The sequence below is a fragment of the Calonectris borealis genome, chromosome W, assembly GCF_964195595.1.
Source record: "Calonectris borealis chromosome W, bCalBor7.hap1.2, whole genome shotgun sequence".
Classification (NCBI taxonomy): Eukaryota; Metazoa; Chordata; class Aves; order Procellariiformes; family Procellariidae; genus Calonectris; species Calonectris borealis.
Window position 1 is genome coordinate 23,002,981 of NC_134351.1, and position 26,682 is coordinate 23,029,662.

Genomic DNA, 26,682 nt, shown 5'->3' on the forward strand with positions numbered 1-26,682 from the left:
TGCTGTGCCTCTTCTAGACAGGTGGATCCCATCCCTCCCTAACAGGCTATAGTCATCAAAGAACGTCCCATTGTCATAAAAGCCAAAACCCTCACGACGGCACCAGCCACGAAGCCAGAAGTTGATTTGCATTATACGTCTATTTCTGGCTGCACCCTTTCCTCTAACTGGTAAAATGGAAGAAAAGATAACTTGGGCACCAATACTTTTTGCTTGCACCCCCAGGGCTTTGTAGTCTTCCTTGATTCTGCCCAGGTTCCAGCTTGCGGTGTCATTCGTGCCCACATGCAAGAGTAGCAATGGATAGTAGTCTGTGCTCTTGACAAGTTGTGGCACCCTCTCAGCAACATCTCAGACCTTAGCTCCCGGAAGGCAGCATACTTCTTGTGACTCCCTGTCAGGCTGGCAGATGGGCGCCTCAGTGCCCCTTAACAGAGTCACCCACTACGAGCACTCATCGTTTCTTTTTGTGGTTTCTACTGTGTGCTGCTGATAGTTTCTCCTTGCAGAACTTGCTCGTGGGTGTCTACAGCTGTTAAAGCTTCATATCTGTTTTTGGTTGTAATGCTGGAGGGTGGGGACTGAAGCAGAGTCCTGCTTTTGTGGGTCACCAGGGTCCAAGGTGCCTCATTCTCTGTGGTGTCCACCACAGGAGCATGGTTCTGAAACCACTTATCTATCTCCATCTCGGCCCCTCTAATACTGCCCAGCCTTTTAACTGTTTCCTGCAACTCGGCCGTCTAACGCATCAGATCATCAACCTGTGCACATCTTTTGCAGGTACTTACCTTTTCTCCAGGAGAAGGGTCTGGGCACTCGTTGCAACCTACAGTCTGTACTGAAGTCTCCTTCCTTACCAGTTCCATCTGGGTGGAAGCGTCAGACATCTCAGGGGCTTTCTCTGTAGAAACACTGGTTTTAACTGAGGCGAGTGCCCACCATCGTGGCAGAGACCTAGAGCACTTCCCTGGGCTGTGGGCCTACAAGCAGGGTGCACGGCCCTTCTCACGCGCCCTTCTGCGGCGCCCTCTCTGTGCGCCCTCTCGATCCCTGTTTGCACGCCCTGTTCGCAGCACTCCTGGTCACTAGCGCACCCTAGGGCCGTTTAAATCTCCCGCGGTTGCTCCTGGCAACGCTCAAGCCGCGTCAGCCTCTCTCGTGAGAGCTGCCGGCTCCTGGAGGGGCTCTCTGCTCTTCCTCGGGTTTCCCTGGCTTCGGGAACCCCCCTGTACACCTCGATCTAGCGCTCAGCCACAGAACTTACCGTTGCTGCAGCTGCGTGCCTTGCCGACTGAGTGCTGCTTTCGGTTTCGCCGGGTTTAAATCTGTTATGTAATACAATATCTACGGCTCACGACAAAAATTTATGTTCTGTTTGTATCACATGCAAATGTAAATTACAGAAGTGTATAATATTCAAAAACTAACAGTGCTGATTCAAAACATTACAAGGCAAAATGTTCAGCAATTAACTATTATTAATTTTCCTATAAAAACACCAATAAGGTATGAAAAATTCCCTTCAAAGATAATAACCACCAGCTACTCCTTCCACCTGATGATTATTCAGTAGAATACACGATGTGAGTTGGGCAGTCCTGGGCCAACCCTAGACTCAAGAGATGTTAATCTCATAGCAACCAATTTTGACAAATGTCTCTATTGACAGTCTCTCACAAGAAAGCAAAAGCAACAACTGAAGAAGCAATGGTGGAAAAATGACGTTCCTGTAATAAAAACCACATCTAAAGTCAGGCTTGAGAGACAGTGGCAAGCTACCAGGACGAAGCCAGTATTTTGATGCATTTTATCTGTTATACAAAGTTCACAAGACTTCAGAGTACAGAACTGCACCTCATATAACTATTAAAGAAAAATTTGTTTCCTTCACAGTCAAAAATATATATGTTTGTGTTTTAAATAAGTTACCTCAGCAGCAAAATATGATAACAAGAGACAATCTCACAATCCATCTGGAAACAAAACAAAAGAATTATTCAATGGAGCTTTCCGTTTCTCCTCTCCCAGTTCTGCCCCCATGCATACCAACCACAGCCTGATGTACAAGCAAGAAAAAGAAATCACAGAGTTCTCATAACAGCAACACCTGCCTTCCTTGGGGCTCACAGGATCATACTGTGATCACCAATCGATCAACAGGAAATCAGGAAAGCACAGCTGTTTCTCGATTCCCTTCACAGGAAAGAATGAGTTCATGAGCAGCAGTAAGGGGAGGCTCTAGACCCCAAAGGCCTCTAGCATCCATGCTGACACAAAATCTTCCCAGTTATAAATTAACTGTTTAGACTGAAAACCCACAAGTCTCTTATTTTTGCCGCTCTGCTTATTCTCAATCAAATCTATTCTAGACTGTTTTGTAACTATTGTCTTAAGTTCAGACAAAGTTAAATCACACCAGTCTGCAAGCTACCTTTCTGTCTGAAACTTTTCATTGGGGTCTTTTAACTCTGGTTTCCAGTAACTACACTTTATTGAGCCAGTTGTAGCATTATTCAACTATATATATATATATACAAAAAAATTAATACCATTTGTCCTGGTTTCAGATGGGATAGAGTTAATTTTCTTCCTAGTAGCTGGTATAGTGCTGTGTTTTGGATTTAGTATGAGAAGAATGTTGATAACACACTGATGTTTGAGTTGTTGCTAAGTAGTGCTTACATTCGTCAAGGACTTTTCAGCTTCCCATGCTCTGCCAGGTGCACAGGAAGCTGGGAGGGAGCATAGCCAGGACAGCTAACCCAATGGGCCAACGGGGTATCCCATACCAAATGACTCATGCTCAGCATATAAAGCTGGGGGAAGAAGAAGGAAGGGGGGACGTTCGGAGTGATGGCGTTTGTCTTCCCAAGTAACCGCTACGTGTGATGGAGCCCTGCTTTCCTGGAGGCGGCTGAACACCTGCCTGCCGATGGGAAGTAGTGAATGAATTCCTTGTTTTGCTTTGCTTGCGTGCGCAGCTTTTGCTTTACCTATTAAACTGTCTTTATCTCAACCCACGTGTTTTCTCACTTTTACCCTTCCGATTCTCTCCCCCATCCCACCAGAGGGAGTGAGCGAGCGGCTGTGTGGTGCTTAGTTGCCGGCTGGGGTTAAACCACGACACCATTATGTTGCTAGAAATTAAAACAGTCAACCAGCAAACAAAGTGACTACTGAGAAACACTGAGAAAGACAGGTTGAAGTAAAATCAGCTGTTTCTGCACATTGTTTTCCCTTTGACATTCTAGAGAAATTTATAGAACTAAAGCAAAAGTTTCACTAAACAAGATGCCCACTGCCCTTTGGAGAGAGATAATGAAAATAAGTTATATTCAGTGCACAGAATCCATAAATCTGACAGGCATACAAGCAATTACATAAAAATTTTTAAAAATCCATATCTCATTGGCACATGACAGACATCAAGTTAAAGTAACAATCCAATTGTTTTTTTCCAAAATGATTTATATGTATAATAGACCACATTTTAGAGATTTCAATGCACAAAGCCCTACTAAGATGCAGCCATCTTTGATGGAGGACAACAGAAAACAGGTACACAGCACACTATAACACAGAGGGATTAAAAAGAAACACATATTTTCTATTTCATTGCTGATAACCCCCTCTTCGCTTCATAAGCTCTCTCTACTACTGAAAGCCTTACACTTTTCTGTGGAACATACATATTATCTCCAAAAATATAGAGTTTTACCACTTAAGAGATGTTATGCATCTTCGTGCCATTTCTCAATTAGTAAATAATATTGTTCTCCCACACTGCTATGACTACCTAAATGAGCGCTCAGCATTTAGTTACTTTCTCCTACAAGACCTCATTTATTCCATAAATATGAATAAATGAAGGAGTCTGCTACAACTTGGCACTAATCTGTAGTTTGAACATGATAACATTTAGGAATCCATATAGCACTCACTACTGAGACGAAAGAGATGATTATACCATAAACTGAAACAGTAGTATATATAAGATTCTTGATTCACGTGAACCTAATAAAATTACTGTCGCGAATGAGTGGTTTAAGGCCGCTTAAAGAATCACCGTCAAAGGTATTAGCAGAAAGTGATTTTAATAGAGATTTATAAAAGCGCAACTTAACAGAATTCCATGGCAAGGTTCACTCTATCACTTACTACATGGATGAAACATACAAAGGAAAATTGAGTTAGAATCAAGCTAGAATGATTTATAAAGAGACCGAAGACGCAAAAGGGTAAGGGAGACCCTCCCGTTGAGTCACGAGGTTCAGAGAAGACCCCCTTGCTTTCTAAACTCTGATGGAGCTTAGGTGCAGCTGGATCCACTCCTAGTCCCAGACTTGGTCAACGGTTTATGTCTAAGGGATTATATGTGTCTAGCAGCAGTCTAAGGTTCATTCACAGTTTTAAGGTGGATCACAAGATTTTAGCAACACTTAATCATTGACTAATTTAACATTTACAAAGTAAGTTAATAGAGTCTACTACAGTCACAACAGTCAGTTAATTACAGATTCGAGATGGTAATATTCATACTATACTTGCTATAGGGTACCTCCGTCAATTCACACACACATGCACACAGACACAAAGATATATAAATATACAAAGGTATACCTGTTAAAAATTCCCCTCGAGTTCAGTGAAATATTCACGTCAAATGTCTTGGCATTTCTCAATGGGCAAAGGGTTGAGCCTTGAGGAGTGAAGGGTTTCAGCCCAGATCCCATCATCAGCTTTCAGCGACGGTCCTCCAAATATCGCAAACTCGAGAGTTCGCGAGCTCCGAGAGGCGTCCCACTCAGAGGGAGATACTGGTCACAGCCCACTGTGGTCCAGGAGAGCTCAAAGGGCCTCACTTAGGACTGCTGTTTATAGGGTCGCAAGATGATTGGCTTTAGTCATCCATAAATTTCCATCCTGGCCACAGGCCAAGGTGGTAGTTACTAGAATTCTCAAGATTCCAGTAACAATGGTACCGTTCCACTTGAGCTACGATTCAGATAAGGATGTCAGGGGATGATGAATTATCCCCACTCTCGTTCCCCACCTTGGCCAGGCAGCAGGAGTTCCTGGTACAGTCAGTGCTGTTCCCCACCTTAGCCATGCAAGAGTTCCTGGTATGGTCAAAGGACGCTTCACTGCCCAACTCATTACACAAAGGCCAAGGCCTAACGGGAATTCCTGAGATCGTAGAGCAGCCCGGGGGTGGGTGGGTGGGTGGGAAATGCACCACCACAATTACTCAACTAAAATTACTCGACAAAAGAGATGTCAAAGGATGCCAGCCTTCCACTGATGATGCAATAAACCAGATGTTGAATATTTAGTGTATTTCCATTATAGCTTAATTGACCAACATGGTGAAACTTTCTTTGATGCAACCAAAATTTTTTGCCAATTCAGTATATGTAGGCAAGACCATTGACAACACACTTAATTGAAAGGTATATATATTTTATTTCAGAAAGCAAGCTAAATATATAATGCTTTTTGCTAACTGCAGAAAGTGATGTCTCTAACAGACCATGGAACCAGGGGAAAAGTTTTCCCAAATTTTAATCCAGTCTTACAACAAAATTATGGTCAAACCACAAGCTATTTGTATCAATTCTCATTTGCAAAAGAAAACCCTAGTAATTTTTAGCATGAGTTACAAGAAAAATTTAGGTATATAAGATGAACTACCATTATTTAGCTAATATCTGATAAGTGTGTTTTTTAAGCAAAATTCTCTATGATTTTCCAACACATGCAAAATTCCGTTAATTATTAGGAAGAGCAATCTAGAGATACTCAGGGACAGCTAGGGAGAGCTGTGATTTAGAAGGGCATTCTGGTGAGACCCCAAAGAAAGAACAAAACACCTGTGCAGAATAAGCATATATTTTTTGAGATTTACCACTTCCTAGTACATACATGCACAAAGCTAGCAGCTATTAATAGATATTTTCAGAAGCTGTTCTTCTTTGTGTAAATCCAATATATTGTGGGTTTTTTCCAAAATGACAAGCATCTGGGTTCACCACAATCTGTGTACACACTAACACTCTGGATAATGAAAAAGGTTGAAAACTATTTAGAGCCAAAACTGAACAAGATCAAACATTTCCTTCAGCATCAATAAATGTAAGTACTTTTCAAGACAGGAACTATTATTCTGATTATCTGTTGGAGATATTAATGTTTGATTAAATTTCTGGATAAAGCACTGTATTTTCAGATTTTACTATGAGCTGAAAATGTATAAACAAGCAGACCTGAGATGGAAGAAAAGATTAAAATTGGCAGAAAAGTAGTAGTGACTTCAATATGACATGATCCACAGCAACTGAAATCTGCTGAGTCTACGACATCCTTCAGGAATATGGACTCACTCCACTGTGCCATTACAGCTCAAAGTTAAGGGAATTCCTGATACAGATCAATATTAATTCATAAATTAACTTAAGGCACTTATGACTTACAACATTCTCAAAGAAAGTTTGGGATTTATCAGCAGTTGGTTCCCTAAGACAAAACAAGTCATGTCTGGGGTAGAGATGAGATCACAGGAGATATGGCGCTACAAACGTACAGTCTAATAATTAAAGAAATCAGTAGGCAACAGTAAATCAAGCAGATCAGACAAAGTAATAAAAAAAACCTTAAAGCATCAGAATTTCCTGTCACTTACCCCCCCAAAAAAAATCCCAAAAAATTTGTGATCATACAAGGTTAGGCTCACTCTAAAAATCAGTTATGTCATTGCTCAAGAAGTTGCTCTCGCTCATTTTAAGCAAGTAGTCTAAACTTATGTTTTATAGTTCACAAGAGGCAAGGTAAGAGATTTTACAGGAAAAGAACAAACCAAACACCTAGTCAAAACTGAAGAGGAATTGACAAGAAACCCCTGAGACACCTTAGAATTTGTTTTTTAGGATTAGGTTTATATTTGTGTAACAGGACATACAGGTTTTGCTACCAAATAGTTCAAAACAGCATAAGTAAGGCTGTTTTTACAGGACTTTTACCATTGTTGCTACAAAACAACATGGAAACCATCATACAAAATCCACTGCCACAAAATATTCAATCCAGGAAGCTTTGGAGAAAGAACATCAAACTACTAAACTTTTAACTAAATAGAGAGAGATTTGTCAACTGAGTATCTGTGATACCCAAGTCAGGCTGTTTGGGGTTTTCTCCTTGCTTTTAACATACATATATACAACCTATATTCACTCTAACAAACCAGTCTGGCACTTATTTAGATTTAGAAAAAAACAAACCAAACCAAACAAAAAACCCCCTCGGTTACAGCAGTACATTTTCTCAGAACAGTTTTGGCACAATTATTCTCCCTAGATTCAAGCCCACCTCTACCTCCCCTTTCTTGAAAAAAATTCTACACATGCATTGGGAAACAAACTATATAAAATATTTATATAAAATATTTATTTATATAGTTATTTCAAAATGCGGAAACAAAAAAGAAAAAGAGTAAACAATGTATACTAATTGATGATGAATTTCCCTTGAGATTCACATGCATATGTTTTAAAAAAACTGGGTATTTTAAAATGAAAATTATTTGCATCTGTTGAATAATCATTAGAAAAAATACAAACCCCCTGCATTTCAAATAGTCATACTTCACCTGCAAATTCAATCATAAAGGAAAAAGCATACTTACAAATTAGTCTACACAAAGTGTTAAAACATTAAAGAGGAACAAAATACTTACATTATCTTCCTCCTCTGTATCATCATTGTCATTATTGTCATCACTATCCTTGAACCCAGGCGGAAGTGGTGGCCCAATGAATTCATCATCATCAGTATCCTCAGCTGGACCTTGAGCAGAAGTCTGGGACTGCATGGAAGGACCAGTTAACTCATCATCTGAGCTACCTTCTCTTTCACTACAGGCTGTCTCTATGCATGGAAAAATTTAAAAAATTACTATTTCAAGAACATCAGCACTTCCATAGGAATTTTCAGATAAAAGATGTTGAGCACTGATATAAATTTGTAAACACTGAAATTAGCAGCAAAACATAAACTAATTTTTATTAACAGAGTGTAGGCCCACCATCATCTTGAAAGCATAAACAAAGCTTTAAAAAAAGGAATATCATAGTAACAGACAGTTCAAAAAAATGGACAGAATAAAACAAAGAAAAAGTTAGATGAATTGTAAAAATAACAGTACCACGTCACTAATATGGGTTTCAATACTGCTTAGAAGCCAACAGAAAACATTGTTACAGAGTATTTTCAAGATGCTGCTTCAGGTTGCAGCTTGTGCAGACGCTCTGCACCTCTGTTGGCTGGGTGGAACTCAAAAGAGTAATGGTCCAGGCTCACAACCAGAGCAAGAACACAAAGCATGGCACTTGCTTTATAATGCCAGTAAAGAAGTACAGGGAATCAGGCACTTTTGACAAAATATTTAATATTCAGTAAACTATCACACATCTAGATTCTAAAAGTTACATTAAATTATCATTTCACTGTTGTCCAAATCAGTTGTGTGAACACATTATTTTTGGCATTGGAAAATTTCTGGAAAGTAAGTAGAACTATTTAATCCACGTTCATTCAGTTTATTCAAAATAATGTGCTCCCTCTGCTGGTAGTTGTGATAAATGATTTAGTCCCAAACAGGATTCCAATTTAAGTTTACAATTTATTAAACGAATAGAGGCAAGCAAACAGCGCTGGGTGCGTCGGGAGTCTCTGCTCTACCAAGACGCACACCGTACAGTTCCCGCCTTCGGTTTATATCCCCCCTGCTAATACATATTCATAACTATTCCACGAATGGTGTATCTTCTTCGGCGCATGCCCTCTTGCTTATCACTATGCAGTTAGCAACAAAACCGGTTTAAGCTGGTCGTTAGGTGGCTTTTGCAAGAGGCAAGAACAAAAGTTGAAACTTAATTTCAAAGGTTGGGCTCCTCTACCCAAACAACCAGGACGCAGAGGCCCCGCAGACACACCCACCAAGGCACCATCAGGACAGTCCATCTGGAACAGACCCGATGACTTGAACTATCTTCTTTTTAAGGCAACCATTAGCCTGTGGTTATACAAGAACAATCAAAATGGTTATACAGAGAGGGTCACACTTCACCATGCGGCCCTAGCATTGTTCCATATTGACACAAATCAAGTGAACACATTTCACAATCCCTCATCTTCTTTTTTTATGGTATTGATTCGTGTTGTTGTTTCCAATCGAGTCAATACTTGTCGAATTGGTATCAATTTCAGATCTTCTTTTGGTTTTATTATCATCAGGGAATGGGTTTTCTCTTTCCCTGGTTCTGGATCAATAGGTACTGCAGATATCTGCATTCCTTGTATAACCAAGTGTATTAGTCTAGTGAAACAAGGTATTAAACATGGAATTATTAACAATCCTCCACATATCCCCAACACAACTATCCCAATTTTAGTAAGCCAATCACCGCCCATAAAGTCCCCCCATAATCCTCCTAGATTGATTCCGTTCCAAGTTTGAACTGGGACATGTACAATTTTCTTCATTTCTTTTACAAGCTCATCTACAGCTTTTCCCTCATCATCAATTTCTAAACAACAATTACTAAGATTAAATTTTCCACAAACACCCCCTTCTTGTGCTAGCAAATAATCCAAAGCTAAACGATTCTGATACAAAGCAGTTCTCATCTTGGTGTTTTGTTTTGCAATTAATCCAAATGCATCTCCAGTTTTATTTACAATTATTTCTACTACAGCTTGTAACCTAATTATTCTATTAAGCATATATATTGGGGTCCTGTAGCCCCAGGATCCGTCTTCTGCCCATGTGGCTGGATCATAATAGGCAATGATTCTCTCAGGAGGCCATTCGTTATTTTTCCAATGTCCAATTTGCAGGCTCCGTTTATGGCGTCTTTTCCTTAACTCATCGGCTTCAGTATACACTTGGACTCCTAGTCGCTCTCCCCGATTTATGGGTAACAGGAAAAAACTAGGTCTTATAGTCCCTAATACACAAGATCCTGTCCAATTCTTTGGCAAATATGCATATGCTAGTCTGCCACAAATCCAATAATGTCCTTCAGGAGTTGGCCAACCATTTGGTATATTTGTTCCATTGGTCCAATTCTTGAATTGATTATTCATTTCCAGTGGGCTTCCCCACTTATCCCAGCTATTCCGAGTTTCATTCCATAAATAACCTGCTTCACACTCCAGGTTACCTGCTTGTCTTCCATTTTCTTTCAGATTTTGCCAACAACTCCTTCCAATTATACTCATTTGGAGTACCCATTGTTGTTTCCTATTACCCTTTCCCATTGTTTTCCAAACTTGGGGATCACTTCTGTTGCTCTCCATAGCTTCCCATGGCCATCGTTCACCTTGATTTGTTCCACCACAAACATAACAATTAGTTATATTCAATGAGACAAATAGATTTTTAGCAACTGTGGGAATTTCATATTTCACTCCAGTTTCCATTTCATGATAAAATGAGTTAACAGTCTATGTTGCACCGATTCCTTTGCCCTTTCTTTTATTTCAATATTAATAACTGTACCTGGGTCTTCTCCGGTTCCATATATCATAAGTCCAATTTTGGTTACTTTTTTCTGTTTCCACATTTCTAAATTTATAAGAGTTATATTTACCGGGTGTCGTGGTTTAACCTGGCAGGCAGCCAAATACCATGCAGCCGCTCACTCACTCCCCCCGCCCCCCCAGTGGGACGGGGAGAGAATCGGAAGGGTAAGAGTGAGAAAAACTCGTGGGTTGAGATAAAGACAGTTTAATAGAACAGAAAAGGGAAAATAATGATAATAAATAATGATAGAATATACAAAATGAGTGATGCACAATGCAATTGCTCACCACCCGCGCTGACCGATAACCAAGTAGCGATCGGCACTTCCTGGATCACGCCTACCGTTCATATACTGAGCATGACGTCACATGGTATGGAATACCCCATTAGCCAGCTGGGCTGGCTGTCCTGATTATGTTCCCTCCCATCTTGTGTACCTAGCTCAGTCAGTAGGCACGGGAGCTGTCCTTGGACTAGGAGGGCACTTAGCAACAACTGAAAACATCAGTGTGTTATCAACATACTCCTCATACTAAATCCAAAACACAGCACTAGGAAGAAATTTAACCCTATCCCAGCCGAAACCGGGACAGTATCCACCCCTTATTCCATACCATTTACATTATGCTTAGGTCTCACATTTTTCGATACCTTTCAATTAATCACCACTATCTTTTTTATATATATACATATATAATACATATACATACATATATACATATAATACATATACATACATAAATATATACAAATGTCCATTGAGTTCATTTAGTCCACGACTTTGGGCTCCATCTGTCATAACAGTCTTTCAGGGCCAGAAAAATGGTGTGTGGTGTTGGGCTGTTGCATCCTGAAGCCAGTTCTCATTTCGGTACTGCAGCCACTCGTTCAGCTCTATCATCGTTGCACTTTGTTCAGTTTCATCAGAGTTAGTTCATTCTTCGTTAATCTGGGTGATTCTCACTACTATACCATTGATAGCAACCATAGAAATAATGATATACAATATCATATAACAATTGACATCATAAAATTCAGTTCATTGGCTATTTTCACCCAAAATCAAATCCCCTTGAGGTATACACCGGACTTGCCCATCCTTTTGCATCACCCACCAAGTGCACCCAGGTCCTTGAGCAAAAGCAATCCCACGAATGGGTTTTCCCTTGCCAGAGGCAGGAGTAACCCAGGCTGTCTTCCCCAGCATATTTCTTATGTGCACGACAGGGACTTTATCTCCATCTACAGTACGTAAGAGTCTTGATTGGGCAGGGCCAGCTCGATTAACAGATCCCCTGGTGTTGACTAACCAGGTGGCTTTTGCTAAATGTGTGTCCCAATGCTTCAATGTCCCACCACCCATTGCTCTCAGCGTAGTCTTTAGCAGTCCATTGTATCGTTCGATTTTCCCGGAGGCTGGTGCGTGGTAGGGGATGTGATATACCCACTCAATGCCATGCTCTTTGGCCCAGGTGTCTATGAGGGTGTTTCGGAAATGATTCCCATTGTCTGACTCAATTCTTTCTGGGGTGCCATGTCGCCATAGGACTTGCTTTTCAAGGCCCAGGATGGTGTTCCGGGCAGTGGAATGGGGCACAGGGTATGTTTCTAGCCATCCGGTGGTTGCTTCCACCATGGTGAGCACATAGCGCTTGCCGTGGCGGGTTTGTGGGAGTGTGATATAATCAATCTGCCAGGCCTCCCCATATTTGTATTTCAACCATCGTCCTCCATACCAAAGAGGCTTTACTCGCTTGGCTTGTTTGATTGCAGCAGATGTTTCACATTCATGGATAACCTGTGCAATAGCGTCCATGGTTAAGTCCACCCCTCGATCACGAGCCCATCTATATGTTGCATCTCTTCCTTGATGGCCTGAGGCATCATGGGCCCACCAAGGTATAAATAATTCACCCTTATGTTGCCAGTCCAGATCCACCTGAGCCACTTCAATCTTAGCAGCCTGGTCCACCTGCTGGTTGTTTTGGTGTTCTTCAGTGGCCTGACTCTTGGGTACGTGAGCATCTACGTGACGTACTTTTACAGTCAGGTTCTCTACTCGGGCAGCAATATCTTGCCACAATGCGGCAGCCCAGATGGGTTTACCTCTGCGCTGCCAGTTGTTCTGCTTCCACTGCTGCAACCACCCCCACAGGGCATTTGCCACCATCCATGAGTCAGTATAGAGATAGAGTACTGGCCATTTTTCTCATTCAGCAATGTCCAAGGCCAGCTGGATGGCTTTCACCTCTGCAAACTGGCTCGATTCACCTTCTCCTTCAGCAGTTTCTGCAACTTGGCGTATAGGACTCCATACAGCAGCTTTCCATCTCCGATGCTTTCCCACAAGACGACAGGACCCATCAGTGAACAGGGCATATTGCTTCTCGTTTTCTGGTAGTTTATTATACAGTGGGGCTTCTTCAGCACGTGTCACCTCCTCCTCTGGGGATATTTCAAAATCTTTGCCTTCTGGCCAGTCCGTGATCACCTCCAAGACTCCTGGGCGACTGGGGTTTCCTATTCGGGCCCGTTGTGTGATCAGTGCGACCCACTTACTCCATGTAGCATCGGTTGCATGATGTGTAGAGGGGACCCTCCCTTTGAACATCCAGCCCAGCACCGGCAGTCGGGGTGCCAGGAGGAGCTGTGCTTCAGTACCAACCACTTCCGAAGCAGCTCGAATCCCTTCATATGCTGCCAATATCTCCTTCTCAGTTGGAGTGTAGCGGGCCTCCGATCCTCTGTATCCCCGACTCCAGAACCCCAGGGGTCAACCTCGAGTCTCCCCTGGTGCTTTCTGCCAGAGGGTCCAGGTAGGGCCATTCTCCCCGGCTGCAGTGTAGAGCACATTCTTTACATCTTGTCCTGCCCGGACTGGCCCAAGGGCTACTGCATGAACTATCTCCTGTTTAATTTGCTCAAAGGCTTGTCGTTGCTCAGGGCCCCATTTGAAGTCGTTCTTCTTCCTGGTCACGTGATAGAGAGGGCTTACAATCAGGCTGTAATCTGGAATATGCATTCACCAAAAACCCACAACGCCTAAGAAAGCTTGTGTTTCCCTTTTGCTAGTTGGTGGGGACATGGCTGTTATTTTGTTGATCACATCCATTGGGATCTGACGACGTCCATCTTGCCATTTTATTCCTAAAAACTGGATGTCCTGTGCAGGTCCCTTGACCTTACTTTGTTTTATGGCAAAACCGGCCTTCAGAAGGATTTGAATTATTCTCTCCCCTTTCTCAAAAACTTCTTCTGCTGTGTTGCCCCACACGATGATGTCATCAATGTACTGCAGGTGTTCTGGAGCCTCACCCTGTTCCAGTGCAGTGTGGATCAGTCCATGGCAAATGGTAGGGCTGTGTTTCCACCCCTGGGGCAGTCGGTTCCAGGTGTACTGGACGCCCCTCCAAGTGAAAGCAAACTGTGGCCTGCACTCTGCTGCCAAAGGGATTGAGAAGAATGCATTAGCGATATCAGTTGTGGCGTACCACTTGGCTGCCTTTGACTCCAGTTCGTATTGAAGCTCTAGCATGTCCGGCACAGCAGCACTCAGTGGCGGCGTGACTTCGTTCAGGCCACGGTAGTCTACTGTTAGTCTCCACTCTCCATTGGACTTTCGCACTGGCCATATGGGACTGTTAAAGGGTGAGCAAGTCTTGCTGATCACTCCTTGGCTCTCCAGTCGACGAATCAGCTCATGGATAGGGATCAGGGAATCTCGATTGGTGCGATATTGTCTCCGGTGCACTGCTGTGGTAGCGATTGGCACCTGTTGTTCTTCAACCCTCAACAACCCCACAACATAAGAGTCCTCCGAGAGACCGGGCAAGGTGGACAGCTGTTTAATTTCCTCTGCCTCCAGGGCAGCTATACCAAAAGCCCACCGGTACCCTTTTGGGTCCTTGAAATACCCTCTCCTGAGGTAGTCTATGCCAAGGATGCACGGAGCCTCTGGGCCAGTCACAATGGGGTGCTTCTGCCACTCATTCCCGGTTAGGCTCACTTCGGCCTCCAATACAGTTAACTCTTGGGATCCCCCTGTCACTCTAGAAATACAGATGGGTTCTGCCCCTTTATAGCTTGATGGCATCAGGGTACACTGTGCACCAGTGTCTACGAGAGCCTTATACTCCCGTGGCTCTGATGTGCCAGGCCATCGAATCCACACAGTCCAGTAAACCCGGTTGTCCCTTTCCTCCACCTGGCCGGAGGCAGGGCCCCTCTAGTTCTGGTCATAGTATCTGCTTCTCACTTCTTGCAAACGTGAGTCAAGAATTCCTTCATTACAGTCCAAAGTAAGATCAGCCCTTCTACTCTGTCTGGGGAACCCTTCCCTGGAAACTGGACCGTCATGAGACAGGGTTTTCCTGAATACTGGAGCAGCATTTTTCCTGGGAGAACCCCCTTGTGTGATTGTTTTTCCTTGCAACTCACGTACACGTGCCTCTAGGGTCAAGGTAGGTTTTCCATCCCACTGCCTCATGTCCTCTCCATGGTCACGCAGGTAAAACCACAGGGTGCCCTGTGGTGTGTACTTTCTATATCCTCTCTCTTGAGGAGAAAAACGCTGACTCCTAATGGCTGAGATACTGGTCCGTACAGGTGGAGAATAGGACCTATCGTCTTTGAGTTGCTGGACCTTTCAGGACAGTTTCTCCACAGCCGAGACAAGGGAGGAGGAGATAGTTTCTTCGAAATCCCGAAGTCTGCTAACTAAGACATCCACCGTTGGTGCTTCTTCCTCTGCCCAGGACAGTACTGCCAACGAACTGGCATACGATGCTGGTGCGCTCCGTACCAACTTCCGCCACATGGGTCGCGTGCACTGGACGTCATCTGGATCTTTGGGCGTTTGGTTGTCGTCCAGGTCACTATAAACCACCTCCAGCATGCCTAGTTCTCTCAGGTACTGGATACCTCTCTCCATAGTGGTCCATTTGCCTGGGCGATATATAACATCTTCCTTGAAGGGATACCTTTCCTTCACGCCTGACAGCAGTCGCCTCCAGAGGCTGAGGACCTGTGTCCCTTTTCCAATTGCTTTGTCAATGCCTCCTTCCCTAGCAAGGGATCCCAGCTGTTTGGCTTCTTTCCCCTCTAATTCCAGGCTACTGGCCCCATTATCCCAGCATCGGAGCAGCCAGGTAACGATATGCTCGCCTGGACGACGGCTGAAATCTTTCCGCATATGTCGCAGCTCACTCAGGGATAGCGATCGGGTGGTTTCCGTCTCGTTTATGAGTTCTTCCTCCTCCTCTCCTCGTGATGGCCCTGCTCTTCCATCATCCCTTTCTAAACGACCTGACCTCCGCTTCCAAGATTTCCTCTTCTGTACAGGGGCAACGGATACCAGCAAGGGCTGGTCCTCTGGTTCAGCTGTAGTGCCTGTTGCTGGGGTTTGGGTAGCTGCAGTGCTTGTCATGGGGCTTGGAGTAACTGTAGTGCCTGTTGCCGGAGTTTGAGTGGCTGCAGTGCCTGTTGCAGGGGTTGGAGAAGCTACGGTGACTGTTGCCGGGGTTTGAGTAGCCACAGGGGTTGTCGTGGGGGTTGAAGTAGCCGCAGTACCTGTCGTGGGGTTTTGAGTAGCTACCGTGTCTGTTGCCGGGGTTGATCTCCCGCTGCTCACTGCCTCTGAGACTCGCCGCTCTGCCCGCCCCGACGAGGCACCGCCGTTTGTCCTCCCTCTTTTCTTGTTCCTGAGGGTTGATCTCTGGACAGTATTCCTGAATAGTTGTTTAACCCTAAACAAGGCCTGAATCCCATTCAGGAGACATAGCAATATGAACATGCTTGTTTGAACATCCCAAGGATATTCAAAATTCTCAGGGAATATTGTGGACATCTTCGTGAAGAGGATAGAAGAAAAAGGAGTTTCTGACAATATGGAAGGGAAGATGAACAAGTGGGAGAAAGTGTCCCATCCTGTCTCCCCCTTAAATTCATTCTCCGAGGAGAAAAAAGTGCAATTACCGATAATTTCTAAGAGGTGGTTTCCGATGTACAGAAATGACGGCAGTGCCGAGTACAGATACCAGATTAGACTTACGACCAATGATTTTATCACCTCATAAACCAGCAGCAAAATGATAATCTTGGCCCAGTTCCGACTGATGATAAACAGCACAAAAGGGAACACATACTGCAAGCAAGGTATTACATGACCCAACATTGAGAGCCAGCCCCACAACTTTGACAGCCAATACATCAACATTGTGACCAATCAATATAACGAATGCTTATAACAATTTTGCCTTAACACACTTTGGTCAGATCTATCGTTATCTCAACCCTTCGAGCCCCACGTTGGGCGCCAAAAAGGACTGTCGTGGTTTAACCTGGCAGGCAGCCAAATACCACGCAGCCGCTCACTCACTCCCCCTGCCCCCCCAGTGGGACGGGGAGAGAATCGGAAGGGTAAGAGTGAGAAAAACTCGTGGGTTGAGATAAAGACAGTTTAATAGAACAGAAAAAGGGAAAATAATAATAATAATAATGATAGAATATACAAAATGAGTGATGCACAATGCAATTGCTCACCACCCGCGCTGACCGATAACCAAGTAGCGATTGCTACTTCCTGGATCACGCCTACCATTCATATACTGAGCATGACGTCACATGGTATGGAATACCCCATTAGCCAGCTGGGCTGGCTGTCCTGATTATGTTCCCTCCCATCTTGTGTACCTAGCTCAGTCAGTAGGCACGGGAGCTGTCCTTGGACTAGGAGGGCACTTAGCAACGACTGAAAACATCAGTGTGTTATCAACATTCTCCTCATACTAAATCCAAAACACAGCACTAGGAAGAAATTTAACCCTATCCCAGCCGAAACCGGGACACGGGTTACAGGAACTGGCTGTACAATTAGAAAAGGCTGTCTGTTTTTCAATTTTTGCCTCCAATTTGGATTCTTTACACTTCTGGGGTAAACCCCAACTAGATTCTGTACCCCAACAGACACAACCCCACCCGGTTTTTCCACAAAAATCGTCCACCCAATATTGATAAGGGAGTTCTTTTGGATCATAGCATACGGTCCAGTTACCTTCTCTGCATAGAGCATACTGGGTTTGGTTATAAATGCAGATTCCTGTTTTCTGGCCCTTACAGTCATAGAAAGTGTGATACACCAAGGTCTGGGAACTTACCCGTCCCCTTCTAGTAGTCACCACACATTGACTGCAGTTGTTTGTCGTAGTCAGGGTCAAAGAACTCACCTCAAGTAGTACTAGAAGAGGTCCAGTAAGGGCCATAGTGATCGGCGGTCACAGCCCGAAGGGGTTGCAGCCCTTGGCAGACCTTTTGAAGCCGCAACACCGGTTCCCTATCCGGTCTTGCCCTCTTCTTTAATCTTAAGGGGTGGCCTCTTCCAATTTGTATGCTATGTCCTAAAAATCTGGTGTATACTGTGTATAGCCTATTGTTATCCCTAGGGGATAATGCTTAACTGATCCCTGTTATTAATAAATTGTCTCCCTTAATGGGTATCCATTCAGGAGTCTCTCCGTTCACCAATTCTACAGGAGTAGTCACAATAAAACTCCCACAGCAACTTAGCTTATACTCTTTGATTAAGGCCTCTTCAAGTTCGTCTGATGGTTAGCTTAGTTTCTCCGGGTTCAGATGTGACTCTCCACTCCTTCACTGGACCTTTCACTCGCGACACATGTGTCCATCCTTTTTCAGCAGTTCTCACAGCTGTTTCTGTAGTTAATAAAACAAGAAAAGGTCCTTCCCAGAGGGGAGATAGATTTCCTTCTTTCCATGTTTTTATTAGAACTTTATCTCCTGGTTCCAACTGATGAATTGTAAATCCTAAAGGTGGTGTTTGGGCCACCATCCCAATCTCTCTTAATTCTTTTAATTTTTTTCCAATGGTAATTATATATTTTTGGATACTATGATCCTCGATTACATTGTTCCCCAGAGGCATTCCTTGAAAATAAGGCATGCCATATAACATTTCATACGGCGATAATCCAGTCTCACTATGTGGTTTAGTTCTTATATTTAAAAGTGCCAATGGTAAGCATTTCATCCAGGGCATTTGTGTCTCAATCATCAATTTATGATTGACATAATAGTTTTATTATTTTAGAAGTAAAATGTGTGCCCTGGTCAGAATCAATATGTACTGGATTATCCCATATCTAGGTATCAAATGTTCCAATAAAATTTTTACCACCATCTGTGCCGTAGCTCGTGCTACAGGGTAAGCTTCTACCCATTGTGTTAAATGATCTACTATTACCAATATATATTTTATCCTCCCTACCTTAGGCAATTCAGTAAAATCAACTTGTACTTTCTCGAAAGGTCTGTAAGCTGTTTTTCTCCCTCCCGTGGCTGCTTGTCGAAACACTTTCTTATTTACCTTTTGACAAGTTAAGCAACCTTGTGTAATTTGCTTTGCTATTTCAAAAATTCCAATACAGCCAAATTGTTTAAGGAAATGATCACTTAACGCCTTTGTACCCCAATGTGTTTGCGCATGCAAACGTTCCAATATTTGCCTGGCGTAGGCTTTTGGCAACATTTCTCGCCCATTGGGCAGTGTCCATTTTCCTTGTTCTAATTTAGCTCCTATTTTCTCCAATTTTGTTTGTTCTTCAGGGGTAAACTTCTTCTCTCTTTCCTCTCGTCCTTCTTCGCTGGTGTCCTCCTTTGTTTGTACTGCATTAATTTTAGCAACTTTAGTCCTCAGGGCTGCTTCCTGGGCCTCTTTATCTGCTAAGTTATTTCCTCTGGTTCGGTAATCTAATCCCTTTTGGTGTCCCCTCACATGTACTACTACTATCTCCTTTGGTTCTCTTAATGCCTTTAAAATTTTTACTATTAATTCTTGATGTATTAGATTCCTCCCTTGAGTATTAATCAAACCTCTTTCTTCCCAAATTTTTCCAAAAGTGTGAGCCACCCCATACGCATATTTAGAATCCGTAAATATAGTCCTGCTTTTTCCTTTTAATAATTCCAGGGCCCTACATAGGGCATACAGCTCACAAGCCTGAGCTGACCATGATGGACTCAGAGGTCCTGATTCCACAAGTTCTAAGTCCTTATTAATTATTGCATATCCCGATTTTCTCTTCCCTTCCACTACTCGGGAGGAGCCATCTATAAACAGCGCTTCTCCATTTTCCAACTCAGTATCTCTTAAATCTGGCCTCACCTTAGTCTGGGTCTCAATTACCTCTAAACAGTTATGTTGTAATTCCTCCGATGGTTCTCCAAACAAAAATTGTGCTGGACTCTGAGCAGAAGTCACCCTCAGTTCTAAGTCAGGGGAGTCTATTAGTATTGCTTCATACTTTAGGATCCGGCTGTCTGTTAACCATTTTTCCGCTTTCTGTTGTAAAACATTTCTGACATTGTGTGGGGTATACACCTTTAAAGGAGCACTAAAGGTAATCTTCCTAACCTCCTCTATTAATAATGCTGTAGCAACCAAAGCTTGGAGACAAGCAGGCCATCCTCTGCTTACTGGATCAAGTAACTTAGAACAATACCCCACGGGTTTTTTGATTCCTGCCCAGTCTTGAGTAAGAACTCCATATGCTGTCTGGCTTGATGTATTCACAAAAAGATAGAAAGGCTTTTCTAGATCTGGGAGGCTCAATACAGGTGCTTGTATTAATGCCTTTTTTACTTCCTCAAATCTCTGATCATCTTCAGTAAACCACTTGAGTTGGTTATTAGTTAATTTTTCATATAGGAATTTTACCTTTTCACTATAATTTTCAAGCCATGGTCTACAATATCCTAATAATCCCAATATTTGCCTAATTTCCTTTTTAGTTTGTGGGGGTCTTAAGGATAGAATCCCAGATACCCTGTCAGGATCTAATTTCTTCCTTCCCTTACTCAGCCAATGTCCTAAGTATTTTACTTCCTGTTCTACAAACTGTAGCTTTGATCGGGACACCTTTAATCCCTTCTCCCCTAGAAAATTTAACAATTTAATGGTGGCTTTTCGGGTCCCCTCTTCGGTTTCTCCTGCTACTAATAAATCGTCCACATATTGCAATAATTTTACCTCCTTGGGTATTGTGAAATCTTGTAAGATTTTCTCTAAAGTTTGTCCAAATAGATTTGGTGACTCCGTAAACCCCTGTGGTAACACAGTCCATCTTAATTGTTGTTTTCGTCCCGTTTCGGGGTCCTCCCACTCAAAGGCAAAATAATCTCTGGATCCCTCATCCAGAGGACAGGCCCAAAAAGCATCCTTCAAATCTATTATACTATACCAAGTATGTTTGGGAGATATATGACTCAATAAAGTATAAGGATTTGCCACCACAGGGAATTTAGTGATTGTTTGCTGATTTACAGCTCTTAAGTCCTGCACCATCCTGTATGACCCGTCCGGTTTCTTTACGGGGAGAATGGGCGTGTTATGAGGTGACATACATGGTTCTAGGGTTCCTTTTTCCAAAAGTCTGTCAACTACAGGTTTTAATCCTTTTCGACCCTCTATAGGTATAGGGTATTGCTTGATTCTAATTGGGTGGTGCGGATCTATTATTTGAACGCTTATGGGGTCCATTTTTATCTTTCCAGTTTCCCCTTCTTTATACCACACTGAGGGGTTAATAGCTTCTTCATCCTCTTGTGTTAAAGTGTATAATTTAATCTGCAATTTGTCCCCTTGACTCTGAATGCTCAAGTTTAACTTCAAAATCAAATCCCTTCCTAATAAATTGTATTCCGCTTCAGGGAGCAAAAGTAAATCATTAAGACAAATTTTCTTTTCTGTTTCTACTTCTACATCTTTCAAGATATTTACTTTAAAAGGTTCTCCTTTTTCTCCTACTACTGACATATAGCTATTCCCTTTTTCTATTCCTTTTGGAAGTTTTTGAATGGTTGATTTTTCAGCCCCTGTATCCACTAAAAATAAAACTTCCTCTTTATGGGGACCAATTAATAATTTTATCAAGGGCTCTGTTGATGTTGAAGTCCCCAAAAGATATAGCCCCTGACACCCCTAATCTTCTTTGAACATTTTCTCATCTTGTTCCCGCTTACGACAGTTCTTCTGAACATGTCCCTTCTTGTTACAGTAGTAACAGACGGGAGTTGTAAATCTTTCTCGATAAGGCTGTCCCCGGGGTGTCTGCTCTATTCTTTTTTCCCTTTTCTCTCCAGACGGGGTCTTATTTTTCTGACTTTCTCTTACTGCTGCTACAAAAATTTTTGCTTTCGCTTTCTGTTTTTCTTCGTCCCTCCTAACATAGACTTTCTGGGCTTCTCTAAGTAACTCCTCTAATCCTCTTTCTTGCCAGTCTTCCAATTTTTCTAATTTCCTTCTTATATCCCCCCCAGGATTTAGCTACAAATTGTGTTCTAAGGAGTGCGGTCCTAGCCACTGTATTCGGATCAATTCCAGAATACATTTGTAGGTTTTTCCTCAACCTCTCCAACCATTCTGTTGGAGATTCGTCTTTCCCTTGTTGTTCATTAAATGCTTTATTAATGTTTTGCCCTCGGGGAACCGCTTCCCTTATTCCCTGTATGATTAACATTCTCAAATCCCTCATATTCTGTCTTCCTTGGGGTTGTTGATGATCCCAGTGGGGATCCACATTTGGCCATTTCTGATCTCCCGGGGGTCCTGCCTGATTCTGTCTTTCCCAAATTCTCATCCCAGCTTGTCTAATCATTCCCCTTTCCTCAGCAGTGAATAAGATCCCTAAAATGGACTGTATTTCTTCCCAGGTATAGGTATTAGGGCCTAGGAATTAGTCCAGTTTTTCAGCTACTCCGAGGGGATCATCTAATAGGGTCCCTATTTCTTTCTTGAAATTTCTTACATCTGTGGTATTTAATGGGACTGCCACAAACCCGATACCTCCCTGATTGCCTCCGAGGGGTACTTCTCATAAGGGATATAGAGAAGCTCCCTCAGATACAGCAGTCCTACTTCTCGTACATGCAGCCGGAGGTCGATCTAATTCCGGTGCTGTTGGTGGTGGAGGTAGGGGCAACGGTGGTACTGGTAGAGGTACTACGGCCACTGGAGGGGGAGCCACCGCCGGAGATGGATTGTTAGGATATGGAGGCGGTAGGTTATCCAGTGGCTCCCATTTATCATCTTTTTCATTTCCCTTTTCGTTATTATCTCCTTCTTCTTCCTCAAACTTTTCATCTGTTTTTAATGTAAGCATTGAGGCTGGAAAAGGACGTGAAGTTCTGATCCATAATCCTGCATAATCACTTTCCTCCTGACTAAAAGGTTCCTTTGAATTAACATATGTATTTAAGGCCTGGCAAATCCAGTCTTCAAAAGATCCAAAAACAGGCCAAAAGACATGTGGTCTTAAAGGCTTCTTCGGCCATTCAACCATGCAATATTGAACCAATTTTAATTTACTTTTTCCTTTTCTGGGGCCCCTTTCATTCCAATTTCTAATCATTATTCCTAATGGACTTTCTGATGGTATGTCTGGTAATTTGCTCCCTTTCTTCTGGTCCTGGGTCTTCGATTTTGTCTGACCCATCTAGGAATTTTACTGTGGCAATTCCTACAGCCCTTGGTTACCAGTAAGAGTGTCTTGCAGGGGGTTTAGGACCTATCACCCACCCACGAATCCTATAGGAATCGCTTCGGTCCTTCACCGGCCAAGTCCCTCGCGGGAGATTGGAACCGCGGTTAGAAGACCTCCACAATTGCTTCAGAACTAGGTTCCGTCTCAGTCACACTCTTACACACACAGGCAACCGAATCCCACCCAACCGAACAGTATACGCCTTAAATACTTACGACTCCGTCGTCTTCGTTCGGATCTTCGCGCGCAGAATTACGGGCAAAATAAACTGCTGCAGCCGGCAAGGGAGCTCATAAAAAATTAAATTCTTTGCTTGCCCCTATTCAGGTTCAGGATGGTGTTAGTCCCGACCCGACCCGATCAGGAGCCACCAAATGGTGGGGCGCCCCTCCTAGATCAAGTCAGAATTCAGGAACCAAGACCATCCCAGACGAGCCCCCAATTGTGATAAATGATTTAGTCCCAAACAGGATTCCAATTTAAGTTTACAATTTATTAAACGAATAGAGGCAAGCAAACAGCGCTGGGTGCGTCGGGAGTCTCTGCTCTACCAAGACGCACACCGTACAGTTCCCGCCTTCGGTTTATATCCCCCCTGCTAATATATATTCATAACTATTCCACGAATGGTGTATCTTCTTCGGCGCATGCCCTCTTGCTTATCACTATGCAGTTAGCAACAAAACCGGTTTAAGCTGGTCGTTAGGTGGCTTTTGCAAGAGGCAAGAACAAAAGTTGAAACTTAATTTCAAAGATTGGGCTCCTCTACCCAAACAACCAGGACGCAGAGGCCCCGCAGACACACCCACCAAGGCACCATCAGGACAGTCCATCTGGAACAGACCCGATGACTTGAACTATCTTCTTTTTAAGGCAACCATTAGCCTGTGGTTATACAAGAACAATCAAAATGGTTATACAGAGAGGGTCACACTTCACCATGCGGCCCTAGCATTGTTCCATATTGACACGAATCAAGTGAACACATTTCACAGTAGTTATCAAATAGGTGGCATTCTAACTGGCAAAAGGTCTAAAAGTGATAAGCAGAAAACTTTGCCTTTTGACTAGGTTACATAGTATCATTACAGTGATACCTTGCAGTGGAAGTCAGCTGTTCCTTTCAGATTCAGTGAGATAAGCTCAAGTTGCAAGACTTGCTTTTGGAGCTTATATTTTAAGAGTATGTATGTGAGTTTACAAGTGAGCAGACTGCAAAAGAAAAAAAGATGACTACAGAGGTATTGGGTTTTTTTAAAAGTTTGGGTTATCACTTAAAAACGATAATAAAAACACACAAGTTCAAGAACATAATAAAGCATTAAGAGGTTCTAAACTGTGTAATTGTGACAGAGAATGCAGCCCTTCCCAAAACAGCTGTACACCAAGCAGGTAATAGGTTACACAGAAAATATTTGTCTTGGATGAGCAAGTGGAATTCTATTTTAGGAAGAAATCAAAACAAACTAAAACCAATATGAATTAGGTCCTCAGTTGTTACAGTGATGAGAAGGGCTTGCATGCCTGAAAACTTGTCTAATTTTTCCAACTATATTTACTAGCCTAATAAAAGATATTACTTCTACATACAAACTTTGTTTTGCATAGTGATGAGAGACATTTAAAGACCTAGATCAGGATATGATTATCTAATAAATCTAACTCAAATAAAAAGAGCTTCTCTTACTCTACAACAATGGGGCAATCAATATCCTTTTACCAAAAGGAAGCTTTTCCAGCATGTGAGGGATGGGTTGGGACCTTCAAAGTTCTTCATGTTAGGTATCCCCAAAACTAACAATTTTACAATACTATATGCAAGAGAGTTGTGTTTTAAGAGTCGATATGTATTCCCAGACTAGCAAACCACATATCTTTTCCCTAAAAGCCAAATAATTTAATTAGTTTTGGAATGGAACCAAACATACACTGTAGCTGCCAGTGAGAAGACTGTATACAACATAATGATTCAAGGAGGCCCTTCCAATCCTGGAGTCCCAGATTTTCAGATCTTTTTATAGACACCCAAGAACAATATCTAGCTTCCTTCCTAATTATGTATCCTTATCATTCCCTCATTTGCTAGGGAGGATAAATCAATCGATTCAAACATTTCAGTGTTTTGAGAGGCAGTGTAATCATTCTGCATGTGAAATGGCCAGAACTGCAGTGCTATTTTTCACCATACTCCAAGCTTGGCAGAGACAGCCAAGTGCTACAGCTACTGCTATCCTCTGTCCTGACTGGAAGAAATTCAAACATAAGAACATCCCAATGCAGACAGACCAAAAGCCCATCTAGCTGAGTAATACCCTTCTGACAGTGACCAGGAATGGTGCTGACAGAAAGGACAAAACAAGAGAGCAGACATATAGTGGCATTTCCTTCAACTTTCAGCCTTACAGTCTTTTTCTACCAGAGGCTGTAAAGAAGGAACCAGTTTGTCAGTCCCTTTCCCAGGATTCAGAGAAGTGTAAGGAGTTGTTTTTTGCTTTCCCTCAGTAAGTGAAACAAGCTGTAAGAGGAAAAAAAGAAAGCTGCATTAGAGCACAGATGGCACACAGAGGGGAAATAACAAAAAACATTCTGAGAGTTGTTCAAGTATGTGGGCATATCTCCCCCATGTGTTCACTCTCCTCACATCATCCGCTATTTTCTCAGGCTTTTTCTTTTTATATACTATCAGATGCTTTCATTTCACAAAGCATAATTATTATTGTACTTATGCATAAATATGTAAGTACCATAACTATTAGAAACATTTCTCTGTAGCAAAGTAGTTCAAAACCAAAAAGAATCAGTAGCTGTTCTTCACATTGTTTTGAAGTGACCAACCCCCTTTTAACAATTAAAAAATTAGTATGAGGAATTTAAAAAAAAAAGTAATATTCAGGAAAGCGTTGCCATTTTCAGAGAATAGAACAAGCCATAATACATTAGATCAGTTTAGAGTAACTAAAATCTGCATTATAAAAAGAAGTACCGAGTCCTGTATTTCAGACTTCAATTGTCAGTTGTAGGATTGTTCCTCTGAATTAAGGCTGAGTCACAATGGCATGTCGCTTTCACTAGCTTCCTGTTTTCAGCACCAAGTTCTACACTACATATCATAATTTACAAGGAAATATAAAACTTCAAGCTGACGCATTCAGCTTCCAGTTCCACGAGCTTTTCACATCATGCCCTCCCTTCTCAATCCTCAGTAAAAACAAAAAAAAGAAAAACTAAGAAAACTTAATATCAAAAGAACTCTGGTGAGTTACCAGACCCTACCTAATAACTCAGAATACTGAAAGGTAGTTGGTAGTTATTATCTTCTTTTATACAAAGTGCCTGGAGTTCTCTTCTCCCAAGTCCCTTACCAAAATGAGAAGATTAGGGAAAGGCTCTATATCATCTGACTACTTTCCACCTCACCTTCCCTTCTGAGGGGGACGGAGGGCCCAATTTGTCGGCCAGACCCATCCCACAGGGAAGTCTGCTGCCTCCCTGGGGCCCGGGTGAAGGACATTACTAGGAAGCTCCCTAGTCTCGTGCAGGCCTCCGATT

At 42.6% G+C, this 26,682-nt stretch overlaps 1 protein-coding gene across 1 annotated transcript in view; it reads right to left on the reverse strand.

Moving 5' to 3' along the window:
* Positions 1–26,682, reverse strand: part of LOC142075014 (WD repeat-containing protein 70-like) — a 314,944-nt gene that overhangs the window by 277,310 nt on the left and 10,952 nt on the right. The window contains 3 exon segments of the mRNA XM_075136005.1: positions 1,579–1,598; positions 2,447–2,459; positions 7,730–7,918. Of these exon segments, the coding sequence (XP_074992106.1) occupies positions 1,579–1,598; positions 2,447–2,459; positions 7,730–7,918 (222 nt within the window).